Consider the following 20,128-nt stretch of genomic DNA (forward strand, 5'->3'; position numbering starts at 1 on the left):
TGGAGGTTACAGACAAACACTGAAACACAAATGTTAGTTCAATTGATAATCTAATTGAAGAACGTTTCAAAAATTCCCTCAAGAAGGTCTTAGTTCTTATTTTAGAGATGGGAGTTTTGGTAGAGTATCGTGTATATATGATACTACTTATATAAATATAAAAAAAAATCATTTTTAAGTAAATAAATACATACTTTAGAATCTTGAATAAGCTTAAATTGAATTCTGAGATATCAGTCAGGGTTGTAAAATAAAATGAAATACAAATTTTACAGTCTTGACTAACCTTATTTGACATTTGGCTCCGAGACAATACAATGTGTGAATTTAAAAGTAGCACTCATTACTAATCACAATCCCATTTTGTCACATTGTAAAGCAGAAATCACCAGATTTGCAATGTGAATATAGCAATCAGACAGGACTCATGTGTATAAAACTAACTTTTGCGAACAAGCCAACTAAACACACAGTCTTGTGTTTGCGCAGGCGTTGTAAACATAGCTAATTTAGTATGGTGGTGTATTTTTTGCGCTTTTCAGAGTGTTATCAGGTCATCCCAGCATCTCTAAGTTGTTTGTTCATAGATGATTATGACTGGAACAGACAGCCTTGGAATCCAGAAGAGCATGAGACCTTCATGCGGGGCTGAGCCACCTCCGGGATCAATGTCTGCATTTTGTTGATCAAGAACTGCAGATCCACCATGCAAGATGCATTTTGTTTGCTAAATAATTATCTGAAGTCTCTATTCATTTGCAGATTTTTCACACACAAACAGAATGCATGATAATGACGTATGGTTGAATAACATCTTCAGTCTTTATTTGGCACAATAGGTGATTAACAGAGTGAGATGGCTTCTGGTGCTTCTCTATTTACTGCATGCTTTGACTTTGCTTTATTTGTCTTCATGTCAATTTCCCACTAAACAGAGTGCAATGTAGAAACATTTTAAAGTATTAAAAAGTTTGAAATGATGGATGCAATTTAAATGTGACTATTCCCCTAGTCTAGGGGTCGCCAACAGTGATGTAAATATAATTTTAATAGGTTAGTCATTTTTTAAAAATCCATTCTAAACACAGCGTTAGTTGTATGTGCATTCAAGGGATGGTTCACCAAAAAATAAAAATGTACTCACCCTCATGTCATTTTAACCTGTATTTTTTTTTTTTTTATCTGTAGAACAAAAAGAAGATACTTTGAGATTTTTTTCCCCTCCATACAATGGAAGTCAATGGTAACCAAACCTGTTTGGTTCCCAAAATTCTTCAAACACAGTAAAAAATAAAGGTTTGAAAGTACATAAAGGTGAGTAAATGATAAAATAATTGTGTTTATTTTGGAACTATAGCTATAATTAAGTTATATTTGCTCTGGTTAAACGGTTTTAAGTCTGATAAAAAGAACCATAACATGAGTATTAGCCTATAACGCCATCAGTTTGGCCAATTAGAAATTATCAACAGGATGAAATCACTATAACTTTTGTATCAACAGCACTCTTTGCCTTTCATATTATTAACATTTACTTTATTGATAAGCTGCTAAACGATTTTCACTCTCAATTGTAGCAGAGAAATATGCGTAAAATGTTACAACACTTCCTATAGAAGAAAGATCTCTGTGAAAATGTAAACAAAACATAACTTCATATCATGCTTTCTGAAAAAATTCAACTTTATTTATTAATATAGTCGCTCTTTTCTTAGTGTTGTTTTTTAACTGTCTACAGCAGGTGTCCAAACGCTGTCTTGTAGAGTTTAGCTTTAAATCGCCTAAACACTCCTGCATGGAAGTTTTTTGTATGCTTAGTAAGACTTTGGCTGCATCCGAAATCGCATACTTCCCTACTGTATAGTAGGCGAAAACAGAATGTGACAAAAGAAGTAGGCTAGTTAGGCTTATGTCCGAATGTTCACAGTAGCCTAGGCCTACTCTTAAAAGAGAAAGCAAAAAGATCCCGGATGACAGGTCTACAAATTCCGGCGAGATTCTGTGCACGAAGATAAGTAGGCCTTTGATTATCTCTTATATATAAGATTAGGCCTTGAGTGGCCCTTGATTATCTGGTTCAGTTGTGTTTAATTGGGGTGGAGCTAAACTCTGCAGGAGAAGGGTTGGACACCCCTGGTGGTTCTCTGGCATGAGAATTTTCGATATAAAACAATGTTTTACCGCCATCTACTGGATAAAGAAAGAATACATCTGTCTGCACAGTGATGTCTACGTGAGTTTCGTCCATAAATGGCACGTTAGAGGCGACGAATGTTGTAAACATACTGAAAATTTCCTTAAGGAACTAATTATGCTTTAGACATAACATAGTCTGTTAATCTCAAATATATAGAAAAATATTGTGATTGCACAAGAAGTGGACATGCAACATGAAAGAAAAAGGATTATGAGGAGGAGGATTATGTGAGAATAATAGGCTATTTCACTGATTCACTCGGCGGTCAATATTTATCTATTCATTAATTCATTAGTAGCCTATCAAATTATTGTTTGGCCACAAGAAAAATAAAAACGTTTTTTTACAAATATTTGTCAGTGTTGAGGTAAGGGATGAGACGAGGACTCAGTCGCAGGAGAAATTTGCCTTTTTATTAATAAGATAAAACTATGATGGCAATTTCAAAACACTGCTTCATGAAGCTTCGGAGCTTTACGAATCTTCTGTTTCGAACTTTCGAATAAAAAAAAAAGTCACGTGATCTCAGTAAACGAGGCTTCGTTACGTCGTCACTGTTTGGAAACACTTCGAAATGTCAATGGTTCACCGCTAGGGGTCGATGATCTCTGTGAGTGTGAACCCATGAATTGAATCATGAGCAGTCACTGAGAACCATTGAACAAGTGTCTGTGGGTTTTACCCATAGACTGTAAAAAAATTATTATGGACGTAGTGTCCGTGACGTCACCCATAGGATTCTGATGAGCCGTTCTGAAGCGCAAAGTAGGGTCGAGCTCAAGGGGGTAATCCTAGACCTGGAAAGCGTACCTTCCATAGGGGCGGCCATTGATAACCAAGCCATCACCTGCTGTTAGCATCCCATTGACTCCCATTCATTTTGGCGTCACTTTGACAGCGAATAACTTTACATCTGAGGCGTTTAAAGACTCCATTTGACCATTGTTTATTTCTTAAGAAACACGACAATGTATAAAAGGCTCCATTACCTTGTATCTTACACTATCGCCCCGTAGAAGCCGTTTTTGTAAAAATAGGCTAATGATTGCGTCATAACCACGCGACAACCGGCGCATAGTAGAGAAATTACCGTATATTCTCCTCCCGACAGGAGGAGAAGCTTGCAGGCAATCTTTTACTGTCTATGAGGCAATCGGCATGAAGTCCGATAAAGTCAAGGGAGAGGCATGGGGAGAAGCCCATAGAGAGCCAAAAGCAACGGGACAAAATATTTCAACAACGTGATTCAGATTTCACTTTGCACAACTACTAGAAGACTTGCCAAGTCAGGCAGGTTGCTCACGTCACGTCGTCAAGCTCAGTCTGAGGCTGCGCAGTACGCTCAGCCATCAGGAAGTGAGTGCTTCTACCTGACTTCAATTTTTCTCTGTGAAGTCTATGGGGTCGCTGTGTCCATTTCTTTTACTGTCTATGGTCGAGCTGGCCGTTGCCATCTTGGCAGTGCGTCATCGCGCGTCACTACCGGATAACAGAAAATGGGCAAAAAGGCGGGACGTGGGCAGAGCTGAAGTGACACAATGACTAACATACAGCAGATAAATGGCTATCCACCTGTCACTTGAAGTGTCCACGCCCTTAATTATGCAGAACTTTAAGGCTTTATATAATGTAAACAAATGAGTTATAAAAAAATTCACCCCCTCACAGTTGCCATGAAGGGCAAAATTAGCCGTATAGACCAAAACCACAATTTGTACCAGGCTGTATCAATGAGATTCTGCTCTCTTCTGGAGCCTGCGGGTTTTACCTAAGCGGCAACCTCCCGCAGTTTCTCTTGAAGCCAATACGGATTTGACATATACTGCAAATCATCGACTGGCCGCTAGGGACATACTCCAGAAGGGAGCAGAATCTCATTGAACCCCATATTAAAATGGCCAACTTTACAGCAGATTAAAACATGTTTACAGCCTGGTACAAATTGTGGTTTTGGTCTATACGGCTAATTTTGCCCTTCATGACAACTGATTCAGCAAGACAAAGTTTAATATGGATTTGTCTGTGCAGGTTTTTTTTACTCTCATAGATTATGCCAGTAGTCATGTACCATTCACATGCATTATACAACTGACAGACTGCAACTGTTGCAATCTTCATTTGTGTTCTATTGAAGAAACAAAGACACCTACATCTGGGATGCCCTGGAGATAAGCAGAGAAACATCGAATTTCCATTTTGGGGGAACTATCCCTTTAAGTTAAATCCGGGGTTTTACAACTTTGAGTAGCATGTTGCATACTGGGATTAGGTAGTAGTCTTATAGTTTGATAATTAAATATCATTAAATTCAAACAGTTCTAAAGCAGGATAAAACCTTGTATGTGGTTCATTCACTTCATGTTTTTAGAGATTAAAAGCTTAAAGAAGAATCTCTAGTTTTCATTCTTGCTGCTACTTTTACGCTACTTTTACTTTATTAATACTCAAGTACAATTTTAATGTGGTACTTTCTTGCTTTTACTCAAGTATGATTCTGGCCAGATACTTTTACTTTTAATTGAGTAAAAATTTCCTTCAGTACTTGTACTTTCACTTGAGTAACATTGAGTACTTTTTACACCTCTGCTTTTCAAAGTTTTTAAAAAAATATATATATATCTGCTGAGGTTGGGCTCTGTCCAGCCTCTCTCAATGTCGACCCATGGGTACTCAGTACTCATGGTCAACCAAGGTTGCGCGAACCGCATCTGATAAATTTGGTCCATGTATTCTTTGTCCACATCCTACTCAAGGTCTACCTCTTCCTATCTCCATCTACCCCCTTCCCCTTCCCCTTCCCCTTCCCCTTCCCCTTCCCCTTCCCCTTCCCCTTCCCCTTCCCCTTCCCCTTCCCCTTCCCCTCTCTACCCCCTTCCCCTCTCTTACCCTCTCTACCCCTTCCCCTCTCTACCCCTCTTTCTCCACGGGCTCATCCTCACTCTTCCTCTTACTGCGACGTTGCCTTCCATTTTTGTTGAAGACAGGTGAACTTACCTGTTGCCTATTTATAGTGCTTAAACCTGATTGGTGTGTCGACAATTAAGCACCAGTGTGTGTGCACACCTGGTGACTGTGTTTAACCAAATGGTCCATGGGTGTGTTCATTTGAAAGCCTTTGTTTTGAAATTGCAAGGAAATTACATCATGATACATTTCTGTGTCAAATGCATGCAAGTGTGTTTAGTGTTTTTTCAAATCACTGTGTTAATGTTTTGCAAAAAAAAGTGTGAAGCTGACAGTGTGCTTAAAGTTGTGCAAATCTAGGCCGGTGTTTTGCTCCTTGAGTTTTAAGGTTTTGCTAATTGTGGGAACGTTTTAATTTGAGTGTTTAAGCAATTGAAAAAAAACTGTAATATTTTAGCTATAAAGTTGGATTTATCTGCTCATTATAACGTGTTTTGATTGATCTCATCTTAACATAAATGCTGTACTATTAATCTAATTTCAAGGCCCTGTATATAGCTCATAAAACATCTGCAATGTTTTAATTGGAATCTTATTTTACATGGTTGTTAATTAAATAATAACCTAAAATAACTATTAATGAAAGTTCTGTATAAGTTATTGAAAAATAACTACCCTGCCACGTCTGGGAACGTTATTTTATAGTTACAAAATAATAACCTTAAAATAACCATTAGGGAACGTTCTGTATGCTATACGTTATTTTTAGGTTATTTAAAAATAACAACCCTGCAACGTTCTGGGAACGTTATTTTTTGGTTGCATAAATTGCAATTTGGTTGCATAAAACTTAAAAAGAACGTTTACCAGATAACATTGAACAAACATTTTATTAACGTTACTTAAAGAATGTTTGTTCACCTGAGTTAATCTTGCCAGAAAGTTCTGAGTTCAAAGTTCTAGAATGTTTCCTGTTAGCAAGTAGGCTTACACTTTATGCAGTATAATATGTGACTTCAATATCAACCATAACAACAGTAATATTTTAATTAAAATATTAACTAAAATGCATAAAATATGACTACATAAATATTTAAATGATAATTAAACTTAATAAATACATAAAATAGATGAAAAGGTAACAGACTTGGTGTGGACGCTTGGTTGGTGCAAACAAATAGGCATGTTGTTTAACACTTTTCGGTAGAAATTAAGATACAAATGGCCTGTCAGAACATGGTTAAATTAGTCTCAGATTAGGGTAAATTAATCTTGGATTAAGTTAGTCTCTCAGCCTCAGATGTTGCCAATTCTGTCGTCAGTCTGAAGGTTACACGAGACTATGATTAAAGGGATATAGTTCACCCCCAAAAAAGAAAATTTTGTCACCATTTACAAGTGAGTTTCTTTATTGTGTGGAACATAGATTTTAAAGAATGCTGTTGATTGGCCCCGTTGACTAGTATGGAGAGAAAAAATACTGTGGAAGTCAATGGGGGACATCAACCGTTTCATTTAGTTAAATTTTTCAAAATATTCGCGTTCTCCTTCCACACAAGAAAGAAACCCATACATGTTTGGAACAACTTGAGTGTGAGTGAATGGCAGAATTTACACTTTGGGGGGAAACTAGCTTCTTGAGTAGGAAACCCATTTTTCCGCAGCCATCACGTTAGGACAAGAGATGGCACTGTTCGACTGTTTCAACAAGCTCCATAGAATTCAAAACCCTATTGCTAATGAGCTGTAGATGGCGCAACGTGCTATAGAATGGTTTAGCTTTCATATTCATTTTTAGTTATTACTATTTACCGCTAAGTAGCCATACAATTAATGTGCGTACAGACGATATTTAAATATTTTGGTAGCCTAATTATGTGGTCAGACACATAATCTGACACTTAAAGGAAATCGCACTCATTTTGGTAGTCCACACCATACCACAAACCCTTCAGTACGACACTGAGGATTCACTGAGGCCAGCTTACTTTATAAATCTTCCACTTCCCTGTAACATTTCGCACATTGGTGCGGTGGTATTTTTAAAGGAAGTGACTCAGGCTGAATTTCCAAAAGTTTGCCCGTCGCCTCATTATAACAGCTTTGAGCAAATAGCACCGAGATAAGACACAGCAATCACAATAAAGCTGATATCACCTCTCAACATATCCTTCCTACTGATAAGACAATGTAGGAGCCAGAATTGACTTGAACGAAAGATAAATATGCATCATTCACTGTATATATTTGCATATACATAGCCTATATACACTGTTAAAAATAAAGGTTCTTTGGCAGTGTGTATGGTTCCATGAAGAACCGTTAATATCCAAAGAACCCTTCCATTGCACAAAAGGTTCTTTATAGCGTAGAAAGGTTCTTTAAACTATAAAATGGTTAGAAAAAAATGGTTCTTTAAAGAACCTTTCACAAAACTGTTCTTCAAGGAACCAAAAATGGTTCTTCTATGGCATCGCCGTGAAAACACCTTTTTGGTTCTTCTTGGCACCTTTATTTTTAAGAGTGTACATAACGCTGCCATCTGGGTTCAGCCCTTTGAGGAGGTTTGCTGTGATAAGTACATATAAATGTAAAAACCAAAGTATGATAAATTCAACATAGCCTACTGCAATTAAAATGATTCAAGAAATCAGTGTACAAATAAGTTATTTTATTTAAATAGTCTGGTGTGAAAAACTACACCAATACTGTACATTTTAGAAGTGCATGTTTCCTCAGCGGATGAAACGAAGTCAGTTAACATTAGCCTTCACACAGAAAACAGTCATTTTGTTGGATGGACAAAACATAAAATAGCTGGAAACGTAAACCATTACTGGTCTAATAAATGTCAAGATTATAAAGTTTACCCAAAAACCAACAAGTGTGCTCAACTTTTGTTGGGAAATGCATGAAATATAATGCCAGGACCAGTCATGAGCTTCCATGACTTCCTTTCATACATTTTCTTTTGTGGTAAATTCTTCAATGCAGCAACTTCATAGTGCATGGTACAAAAATACAGCGAAATACCATTCTCACCATCTACCCATGTACAACCAGTGTCCTGTATTTTGACACAAAATGGCAAGGCAGTGGCATTTCTACCCTTGTAACAGATGAAAATGAAACTGCAAGTGCCATTCTTTAAATAAAAAAAAGGATACATGGATACGTCACATCTGAACGAAAAAAGCAACAGAGAACAAAACATGGATTAATCTTCTCACGAAGACTAGAATACTAACCCCTGTGCCCAGTCCTTTCCATTTGTCACTATATTAGTTCCAACAAGTAGTTTTGATCATCACACTTCTCATTGCTGTAAAACATATGGCATAGTCCTTAACTTTGACCTTGCTCTTTTCATTATCTGGTATTCAGGTGAGCCTTGTAGCTAATACTAGTCAGTTGTAATTTTTCATCAGTATCTGAATTTATACTGTTGGTGAATAATGTCTTAAAGGAAACCTTTACCAACCCATATTACAGAGGGGGGAGGGGAGCACAAAACCAGCTTATACTCAGGATACACAGTTCATCCTATTCCTTCATAAAAAAGATGCTGTACACACTAATTTACAGTAAGATATAGCACAAAAAAATAATACATTGACACCAATAAATAGGGAAACCTAACTGCAATTATTCTGTTGTCTTAATTTTCAAACATTAAAGCATCTAGCTTTTATTGCGGGGCACTTTTAATAGAGCTGCTCTGCAATTTCCAGCAGTGGTAAACCAATTATTTTAGCTTTTCCTTGTGTGTAGTCTGAGGACATACTGTCCAACCCCTAAACAGACCAGTAATTCATAACACTGAAGAATCAGTTCAGTCAAACAACATATCGGTTCATATCCGGCCTTCCTTATTTCCACTTTAACAATTTCAGATTCCAACCGCTCAATCCCTAATAAATAACTATGAGTCTGACTCTTTAAAAAACCTCTCAAACTTGTCCAAGTACCCGGGCCGATGAGGGAGGAGGAAGTAATGTGTACTGCTCACTTTCTTCCCATCTTCCATGATGGGAAGAATACAGGGGCTGCGAGGAGCCGGCAAGCCCTCACAGCTCTGCTTGTGCTGAGCCTTACTGACATACTCCGGATAGGGAGCAAAGCTCTGAGTAGGAGGCATTACCCCGTTGATGTAAATCGGGAGACTTTTTGGACTAATGGCACGTGGTATGACCTGAGGGATGGGTTCCCTGGGTGGAACTTTAGGAGGTTTGTCCATATCAAAGTCATCGGCTGATGGCCGCCTGCTGTCTGTGCTCTCGCTGAGGCGAGCACGGATTGGAACGCGAGGTGGGACTTCGGGTTTCTCCTGCGGGTGGCTGTGGGGAGAATGGTGAAAGCTGGTTGGTCTGAAGTTGTTGGCCTTGAAGGATCCGGCAGGGCCGGAATGGGAGCGATGTAGCCGTCGCTGGGGTCTGTCTTGTTTCTGCGTTACCGCCTGCTCCCACTCAGGCTTCACCCCGCAAAGTTTCTGATGTTCTTGTAGCTCTTCGTAATACGCAAAGTTTATCTGACCGTTTCGACGAAAACTGCGCCTCCCTGGCAAGCCGTACTGGAAGGATGAGATTTTAGGCACCAGACACTGGCTCTCAGAGGTGCTGGAGAAAAACTCTACCTCATTGTCTTCTGCTTCATCAGAGGACAGGTCGCCTATGTCCGGGAGGGGTGGGAGGGGCTTAATCGGTCTCCTGGGCGAACAAGGGGGTATGTGCTCATAAACAGACAGTTTTTGTAAGGACGGAACCACCTGGTCTCCCTCAGGTGGGTGGCACTGGGAAGAAAACAGCAGCTGTGTAGGATTTGGAGTCTTGGGAGACAGACACTGAGGAGAACAGGAGCCAGAGGTCCTTCCTATGAAGTAACAATACAGAAAAGAAAATGAGGATTTATGCACAGACCATCTACCGTATGACATACATGCTCAATGGTGTCATACAACTCATTAAAGTTGTTATTTTTCAATGGCTGTATCTCCGGAGATGGATCCATCTCAAGCCTCAACATAGGGAGTTTATCAAAGGATTCACTTATCAGACATTCATACAACTTCCTATAACCTTCTGCGCTTCCTGAGAAACATCCGCAACATGCTCCAAGAACAGAGGGTGACCAGACTGTGATATAGCTGATATAATTTAATAGCACTCACTCACTTTCAAAGCCCATGTTTGCAGAGGTTTGCTGATACATTCTCAAGCTGTGATCCATGGACTCCGAACCAAATGCAAAAAACACCCTGCAAAACACAAAAAATGGAAACGCGTTACAATCTGCTGACTAGAGAAGAAGATCTCTCATTATACACAAGTCGGTTGAGCTGAGGACTGCGTTCACACTCACTTATCCATGGTGTCGTGGTCATGGTGTTGATCCCAGTATGGTTGGGCTGTGGCCATAATGTTTAAGAGAGTGGAGGCTAGTTCAGGCCTGTGGGGGTCTCCACTATTCTTGATTCTGCAGAAGTCATAATCCAGCCATGGGTTAGCAAGACAGGACTTTTACGCTCCACTTTTCTGACAGCAATGCGAAAACCTGCATGGGGGAAGGGAGGGTAATTAGGCAATTTTTCCAGTCATCTTAAAATGATTATTGTTAATGCAACAGTTTTTGGTGAGAGAGAAAAAAAAAAAGAGAAACAAAAAGTTAAAGTAAACATTTGTATTGTCCCACACACAATACAAATTAAGATGTATAGCATACACTACTGTTCAAAAGACTTGATCAAAGGTGACAGACAGTAAATATATTTACACATAAAAAAAATTGTGTCAAATAATTGTTCATTTGAACTTTCTATGTAAATGGTTTTGGGAAGAAATGTATCAGTTTCCACAAAAAAATTAAGCAGCACAACTGTTTACAACACTGACAAAAAATAAAAATAAAAGGAAGAGAAAATAAGAGATTATTGAGCATCGAATCAGCATATTCAAATGATTTCTGAAGTATCACGTGACTGAAGACTGTAATGAAAATTCAGCTTTGCCATCACATGAATAAATTATATTTTAAAATATATTAAAATAAAAACTTTTTTTGATTAAATAAATGTATCCTTGGTGACTGTAAGATACTTTATTAATAATATATGATATAGTTATTATAAAGTGAATAAATTACATTATATATATATTTATTTATCTTTAGATGAATATGCAGTTTTTCCATTGTTACATGAGCAGGCAGATATAACAAACAGCTCAGCTATGAATCTGCGGTGATGCAACAGTTCTTTAAGACATTAGACCAAAACACAATAAAGCATCTGTGCTAACAAAACCATTCAGTGAGAAATGTACTGGAATGCTTGGGCACAAGTCAGAATGTAATCAATGAAATACCCATGCAGGCTACATTATGCAACTTATCACATGCTCAGCCTCTGCTTTTCCTCAGTCAGAACCGTGAAAGGCAGAAACAAACAATCGACAATTCTCCCAGTAAAGACCTCCATGCAGATGCGACGCTAAAGCATAAATGGTTCTTTGTACGTTTGCGTTGGGGTGAGTGCCTGTGCATTTTCAACATCAGGCAGCTCTTATCCGTAAAGTTAAAGCCCTGCCATAAAGGCTTGAAAGAGGTGTGAGGTAGGACGTCACCAGCAGGGCCTGGGAGAGGAGCCAGAGGACGCACTGATCCACTACTCAGAGGAACAGCATCAACATGCCAAATAGTACAGTGGTGCAAATGACATCAAAACTAACACTACAGAAGGACTCAAAATTAAGCTTTCACATAAGGTCCCATTTGGACAGAACTAGTTTTTCCTGAGGAGATAAATTCATGTTTTGCTGTCTGTATTTATTTTTCATAGCACAAAGTTGGTTTAATAATAAAAAAAAAAGAATAACAAAAAGTTAATAACATTCAGATGTGATATGGTGCTCAGATATGATTTGTTTCAAGCAAGCTCATCTCTTAGAACCATTTTCCTTGGAAGAGAGAAAAAATATAAACTAACTATATAGCTACTATATCCATGCTGAACAATGGCATTCTTGCTGGTGTTTGCCCATAGACATTTTTTTCCACTCAATTATGATGTTACATCACCTTACCCCACCTTAATGGATTCTTTCCCTTAATTATGTAATTACACAATAATATATGCAATAATATATCATTAACGCCCTAAAGACAACACTCCCACTTCAGTAATTAATAACTAAAGATATCCCAATTGACCAACATGACAGGCTATAAACAATAAAGATTAACAACTACAGGAAAAATATAAAAAAAAACAGGAAATATATGGGCCTCCAGAAAAGCAGAATCATCTGCAGCACGAGGTTGTCAGGCGCACTCGCCAACAGGAGATGAATTACTACAGAAGACGTGCAAGAGTTCAGACATCTGTAGTAAATGATAAACTAGGGTACTACTACACGGGACAAATCGTACTCGACTGGTTGTCTTGTAAACATTTCTCTGGAGTGACGCAGACGCTTGTAATGTACGAAATTGCAGTGCGAATATAAAGTTCATTCTGATATATGGACAGGTTTTCTACATCTGTTTCAACACACCCATTGGCAAACCCTTTCTGACTCAGGTGCGACTCATCTCATATCCCAGTCCAAAGAACAACCATTAGCCTATAAGGAGTTGCACATACAGTGTGAATAATGCACGTAATAGTTTTGACATTCTCTGAAACGTGTAAAAAAACAACATAAGCAACTTCAAAATACTTACTACTTACCGGTTAAATGTTTCGTAGGGTTGTGTTTATCGATGCTCTCTTATATCCAGTATAACCAGGCCGAGTGCTGATAGTAATCCCGGCGTATCTTCATAAAACATTCACCACAATTTATTATTAAACAAAACGCACGTGTATTAGAAGATGCTGCCGTTCAAGTTGTCGCTTTCATCATGGAAAGCTGAGAGCTGGAAACTATTTATAAGGACTGGTCACGTCAGACCGTAGGCGCCGCCCACTGTCTTAAAGGCGCCGTTTAGTGCGACCTAATGTGGCTTGTGATATGCAACACCTTTGGTTCAGATATATGTAAGTGATTTAACATACAGAAAGATTTCCTATATTGAATAATTACTATATAAACAAATTCCAGTCTTGCATGATAATAACATAAACGCTATAAAGACTTAGCAACGAAGTAGCCTAATATTCACATGTTGCATGTTGTGGTGGCTGAGTGTTACCATGTCCATTTATTATAATCGACTTTGAGCTTGTTTATTTAATAAAGCCCAAATATGGGCAGTAGGGTTGCCTTTTTTGTGGGATTATTTCCAGATTGCAATTGCGTAACACAAAGCAACCACTTGGTCATTATTCAGTGTGACATTTCAGATGTTTCTAAATAAATATTAGGCGTGTAACGATACCCTCATGTCATGATTTGATACATATCACAATACTGAGCTCACGATACAATAATATCGAGATAGTCCAAGACATATGCTAAAACGTTGCACTTTTTTTTCACTGTTGATTAAAATGCTAAATTTGGTATTACATCGGGGAGTGGAAATTATTATGATTGGACTTGGTGCAGGTAACCCAATGCACAGGACAATGGTGACACCAGAATAAAAATATTCATGATTCTGAAGCTGAAAATACAGAATTATTTGAGACGGATATGCTTGCACTCTGTCACTGACTAGATATATTTAAAATAATGTAGGCCACTTTTTACTGGTAAAATGAGACATTTGGCATTATCAGGACACACAAATATTCCCCGTTGCATTATTATACATTATATTCAACATTATACAGACTAAAACTGTAAACTTGAATTTTTCATTTTGGGTGAACTATCAGTGTTGGGGAAAGTTACTTTGAAAAGTAATGCATTACAATATTGAAAAGTAACTAATTGAGTTACTTAGTTACTTTTTAATGCATTACGTTACGTTGGCATTACTTTTGCGTTACTTTTTATCACCTGGGCTGGGCTTGATTTTTTGTTTTGTTTTTTAATAACAAAAAAAAGTTATATTTTTGTGCAAAGGTAAAGACCTCTTCATACCAAAATTTAAATAATAAGCCTCAGGCGGAGGTAAAATTGCAGATTCATGCATGAAGAGTAGAGGGCGCAGCTCTGCTGTTCTGCCATTCTGGATAATGGAAAAAAGTTTTACCAATAAAAACAAAAAATCTAGTCGTTTTTGCTCATGGTTTAACTAAATCCTCAAAGGTCAGCAGCAAGATATTGGTCAATAAAGGTAGATTAAATGCATAAAATATTTGTTTTATTTGACATTTAATTATTGGAGGTTTGCATAGGACTCTGATTTTGCATTTGACTGATTTTATTCATTTTGAGGAGGACTGAATCTTTATTGTGCAAGTGAGATGAGTAATGCTCACATTTGGTCTAGAACTACAATAACATGTTTACACACAACACCTCTGCACTTACTCTCGATTTTTCTCAACATGGGGGCAGGAGAGCTGTCAGTCAAATAAATGTGAAAAAGTAACTTGCATTACTTTTTTGAAAAAGTATCTCAGATATTTTGTTGTAAATTTGAAAACTAATGGTTAATTTACTAGTTACTTGGAAAAAGTAATCTGATTACATAACTCAAGTTACTTGTAATGCGTTACCCCCAACGCTGAATTTTTGTATTGTGATATATTGTTACACCCCTAATAAATATTAAAGAATGAATTGTAAGATTTTTGTGCAGATCAATTCTTCAAAATTGATTGACTCATCTCTTCATGTGAGAGATAGTCATCGATGGAACAGTGAAAATTTGCATTAAAGGGTTAGTTCACCCAAAAATGAAAATTCTGTCATTAATTACTTACCCACATGTCAATCGACAACCGTAAGACCACCGTTCATCTTCGGAACACAAATGAAGATATTTTAGTTGAAATCTGAAGGCTCTGAAAGGCCTCCATTGGCACAATACACTGTACACTCTCAAGACCCTTAAAAGGTACTAAAGACGTTGTTACAAAGTCCAGCTCACTACAGTGGTTCTAAAATAACTTTATAAAGCGACGAGAATAGTTTTTGTGCGCAAAAAAACCCTAAATAACGACTTATATAGTGATGACGATTTCAAAACACGGCCTCATGAAGCTTCGAAGCGTTATGAATCAATGAGTCGAGTAAGCAGTTTGGATCGCCAAATTTCAGCAGTCTGGCGGTTTGACACGCTATCCGAATCATGAATCGACTCACTGATTCATAACGCTCCGAAGCTTTATGAGGCCGTGTTTTGAAATCGTCATCACTATATAAGTCGTTATTTAGGATTTTTTTGCGCACAAAAACTATTCTCACCGATTCATAAAGTTATTTTAGAACCACTGTAGTGAGATGGACTTTGTAACAACGTCTTTAGTACCTTTTAAGGGTCTTGAGAGTGAACTGTGCATTGTGCCAATGGAGGCCTTTCAGAGCCATCAGATTTCCACTAAAATAACTTCATTTGTGTTCCGAAGATCAACGGAGGTCTTTTACGGGTGTCGAACGACATGAGGGTAAGTAATTAATGACAGAATTTTCATTTTTGGGTGAACTAACCCTTTAAGTTAAATTGTAATAACATACACTGTGTGTAACTGTGTCATAAACATTTATTTCCAGGAAGATGCAATTATTCACATAAATCAGATCAATTATATTAAGAAATGTAAGGTATGCAACAACTGGGGTCACTTTTGGTATGGTAAGTAGCTTTTTTGTGATTATTTTGTCAGACATGTCAAAACAATGTCGCTGGTTTTTCTAGCAAGATCTGGCAACACTGTTCAAATCCAAACTACTGTACAGATGTTTCTTTAAACTTTCCCCATGCACAGGCTGCAAATAGGGAGGTACACGTGGGCATGTCTAGCTGTCATAGCATGTGGGCGTAGAAAGTGGGAGTGTGAGGGTGGAACTTTCTACGGAGGTTGCACGTTTCCGCTGGATCTTTCTTCCATATGGAGATGATGTGTGGTTTTGAATCACTGCTCTAGAACGCAAACAACTCTGAGTCTGAGGCTATTACAGCAAACGTGCGATGAATCACGTCCACTCAAGTCACAAAAGAAGGTTTTACATAACCCATTAATAACATTGAATAAAACATTCAGACTCAGACATACATATATTCACTCTGAAGGGTAGATACATAAATCATTCTGACAGATCATGCATGGGAAACAGAGTCACAATCACTGCTAAGAAATACAGCATGCTAACTTAACAGATGAATGTTGGAACTATAAATCATTGTGGAAAAACACCCCCCTCAACAGCATGTTGATGTGCTGTGCTGTTTGTGTCCCTGAAGCCTGTGATGATTGTTGAAAGAGGCTGGAGCCACAGGGGGACTGAACTCCCAGGGAGAGGGTCAACTCATTTCCTGTCCCTGTCCCACACAGCTGCTGGTGTCATGCATCCCATGTGAACAGTGTCCTTAGATAACTATATCAAAGTTGACCCACAATTCCTCTAGGAAGATTTCTGTATAATAATATCATTGTTTACAGACACATTTTATATTATATTATTTATATTATGTTATATTTATTATATTATATTATATCAACGATTACATCATGCCTTTTTGTGGTAGGAAGTTTATTCATGTTTAGAAAAAAACCCTTAGAAATGTATAATAATTATATAGATCTACAGAAATATATTCACCCTTCTGCTGTTTCATTGTATGTGACTACATTTTTTTTCTTTTGCGTTTTTAATTCTACACCGTAAACCCTAACGCTCAAAATAATTAATTAGTTTGAGTAGGACAAACTTAAATGAAACAAATTAGTTCAGTCTAATTAACTTTTATGAGTATTACGCACTTTCTTTTTCAAATAAATATAAGTAAACTGAACTGTTTCATTGTTTTGAGTTTTATGAATTTATATTATTATATTTATATTATATTTAATTTATTTTAATTATAAGTTTAACTGAAACTGGGCTGGGATTTCTATTTCCCAGCTTTGCCCATGGCACTCAAAAGTAATGCTGAGTAAATGCTAAAATTAAGTGTTATATAATGTTTTTTGTGTAAGATTAGTGTTAAGTGGGAGATTTAGTAGTGATTAATGTGTTGTTATGCTAATGTAGAAGAGTCTTTGTTTGTGTGGGTTTTTGGAGAGTTACCATCATGGTGACAAGTGGTGAATGCGGCTTGTTTTAATGGTATGTATGGTTGTAGGTACGTTAAATGCATCATATTGCTGCACTCATTCAGCAAGTGCTATACCAAGTTATTTTGAACATGTTAGCAAATTAGCAAGTTAGCATTTTCTGAATTAGCTTGTTATAGCTAGATAAGTTTATACTAATAAAAATGCTCACTTTGAGATTACATGAAAATGTAATGTATGGATTAGTGTACTCAAACATTTCAAGTTAAGTTGTATAAGTACAACATATAAATCTGTCAGTTCTGCTTACTTAAACTTTGAATTTCTTAACTTAAAAAATTTGAGGCAATTGATATAGTTTGTGTATTTGAACACAAAGATGTTTGAACATCAGTGAATGTTTTTAAATTCTCGAGAAAATTGATCGAGACTGCTCAACCAATGTGATCGTAAAAATGACACACAATCTATATATATATCTAAATCAACAGGAAATTGTTATGGTTTTATTGATCAGGAAGGAGTGAACTAAAAAAACAGTTTGCTAGGTCCTCTTAGGTAAAAGGAAGCCCTACTTAAAAAGGTTGTTCCGCATTATTAAAGCATTAGTTCACTTCAAAATTAAAATGTTCTGATATTTTACTCACCCCCCCCATGTCTTTCTTTCTTCAGTCGAAAAGAAATTAATTTTTTTTGAGGAAAACATTCCAGGATTTTTCTCCCCATCATAGGCTTCCATGGCCCCCAAAATGTTGAAGGTCCAAATCAATGCAGTTTTAAAGGGCTTTGAAGGGCTTCTGAGGCTCTGCGCGATCCCAGACGAGGAATAGGGTCTTATCTAGCCATCAGTCATTTTCAAAATTGCTGTGCTGCAATGGATGGTCCAGATAAATGGATTTCTGGATGGTTTGTGAGTAAGGAGGTGGGGGGGTGATGATTTGGGCTGGAATGAGATGGAAGGCCACTTCAGGGTCTCAAAATACAGGATGTGGCGTTCATAACTGATCATTTTTATGCTGTGGTATAAAAAGAAGGATTGTGCCTTCTGATATAAAATGATTCTCATGCAAGACAACTCACTAACCCATTCTGCAAAAAAAAAAAAAAAAAAAACAGCAATAAAACTGTTTCAAAATGTATTTCTAAACCCAACTACAATTTATTTGTTTGACAGAAACTTTCCTTAACCCTTAAATGAATGTTTAGCCATTATAATTGGCGATCATTATTACATATTTGGGTCTTTAGGTACCCGGATCTATATCTAACATGGATGGATCTCTACCTGTCGCAATAACATAAAACTCCTGATATTAGAGTAACAATTACAGAAGAATAAAATAAAGCATATTTCGTACCCTTTTTTGAGCTTGGAAGGGTATTCAGTTGAGCAGATGTTTTATACCATCATCACTGTCTTCGTCAGAGCTCATTTCCCATGTACATTCAGCATCTGGCTCAAATTCGCCATCTCAAACATATTCATATGTCACAGTTACACTAATATTTCATTGTGTTCAGCACTTACTCTAAAGTAAATCGCATTTTCATTTTTGCTGATGATTCTTCTTATTCTTTTGTTTTCTGCCTGCAATAACTGATGTTCCCTTTCAGTCGGTCACTACGACGTACGTCGGTAATACCAACGAATTGGGATCACTTCAGAGAGCCCCTATCAGCTTTGAGAACTTAAGAACAGGCCAATGAACAATTGGCGTGCGAGATTTGCATCTCGCGCTCCGCCCCGCGCCGCGGGTATAAACAGGAAGCGAGAGCAACGCACTGACGTCATTCACTTCGGAGCCGGACCGGCGTTTTGAAGTACAGACTGCTTTCCTGAAATTCAGCGAAAAGTATCAGAGAACGAGGAGGATCGTGTGTTGGTGTGACAGCACTCTCCAGCGGGACCGCGAACTCAGCTGCAAAGAAGGAACAACTGCTGTTATCACAGCAACCTGTTGGTATCGGTGGGCGTTCCATTTTTGAGAGCAAACACAGGCTGCACTATCCCCTGTGTGTTGCCGCGGTTTCCCTGGGTGCTTCAGCACTCTCTAAAAGAGCGTTTCCTCACAAAAAGAGCAACACGGGTGTGACTGCGTCTTTCTCAAGATGTCATTCCACCCGTGCGTTTCTGGATGCGGTCGTTCCCTCTCGCCCGCTGACGGCCACACTCACTGCATCACGTGCCTGGGCTTACAGCACGCTGAGGCAGCGTTTGTGAATAGTTCGTGTTCTCACTGCGGGAACATGACTATTGCGGTGCTTAGATCCAGACTCTCCTACCTCCGGGAAGGCGGAGTCCCCCTCCTCATACCTCGATCTAGAGCTGTCCCTAACCAGGATAGATCTACTTCGACGGATGACCGGGGTGATCTGAGGATAAGACCGGGGTGATCTGAGGATAACGTTCAGGACAAACCCGCCTATTGTCCCTACGCAGGTCCCTGAACCCTCACAAGCACCGCTGCCGGTGGCGCCACCGGAAGAGATCGCTGGTCCCGCCCATGGGCGCCCAGTCATCTCTTTCGGAGCGCCCGCGGAAGAGCAGATGTCGATCGCAGCATCGGAGGGGGAGTTCCAGTCCTCGGAGGATGAGGACTCAGCTGTACTGCCTCCCTCTGGGAGAGTGGCAACGGTTGAGTCGGACCCCGAGTTGACGGCTATGCTTTCCCGGGCCGCCGAAAAGGTCGGGCTTGTGTGGAACCCTCCACCACGTCCCGAACCTTCTAGGTTGGATGATTGGTTCCTTGGGGGGGGGTCGCGCTGGTTCTCAGCGTCCCGCCCCAGTGCCATTCTTCCCGGAGGTACATGAGGAGCTTTCCAGGTCGTGGACGACACCCTTCAGTGCCAGAAACAGACCTGGAGGCTCCTCCCTCCTCACTACCCTTGGCGGTGGACAGGCCAAGGGTTAAGAGAGGATC

General features: G+C 38.6%; 1 protein-coding gene across 2 annotated transcripts; it reads right to left on the reverse strand.

Moving 5' to 3' along the window:
• Positions 1 to 7,595: 7,595 nt before the first annotated feature.
• On the reverse strand, positions 7,596 to 18,070 carry errfi1b (ERBB receptor feedback inhibitor 1b). Of its 2 annotated transcripts, none has more exons than XM_079801792.1 (4): positions 12,825 to 12,999; positions 10,460 to 10,651; positions 10,273 to 10,355; positions 7,596 to 9,970 (listed from the first exon to the last, which is right to left on the reverse strand). In XM_079801792.1, the coding sequence occupies exons 2-4, from the start codon at positions 10,513 to 10,515 to the stop codon at positions 9,024 to 9,026; spliced, it is 1,086 nt and encodes a 361-aa protein (XP_079657918.1). In that variant the 5' UTR covers positions 10,516 to 10,651; positions 12,825 to 12,999; the 3' UTR covers positions 7,596 to 9,023. The 2 variants fall into 2 exon arrangements, with proteins under 2 accessions (XP_079657918.1, XP_079657919.1); XM_079801793.1 differs by lacking the exon at positions 12,825 to 12,999 and adding an exon at positions 17,855 to 18,070 and having other exon boundaries at positions 7,753 to 9,970.
• Between the last annotated feature and the right edge of the window lie 2,058 nt (positions 18,071 to 20,128).

This window comes from Gobio gobio (genome assembly GCF_949357685.1).
Source record: "Gobio gobio genome assembly, chromosome: 21".
Classification (NCBI taxonomy): Eukaryota; Metazoa; Chordata; class Actinopteri; order Cypriniformes; family Gobionidae; genus Gobio; species Gobio gobio.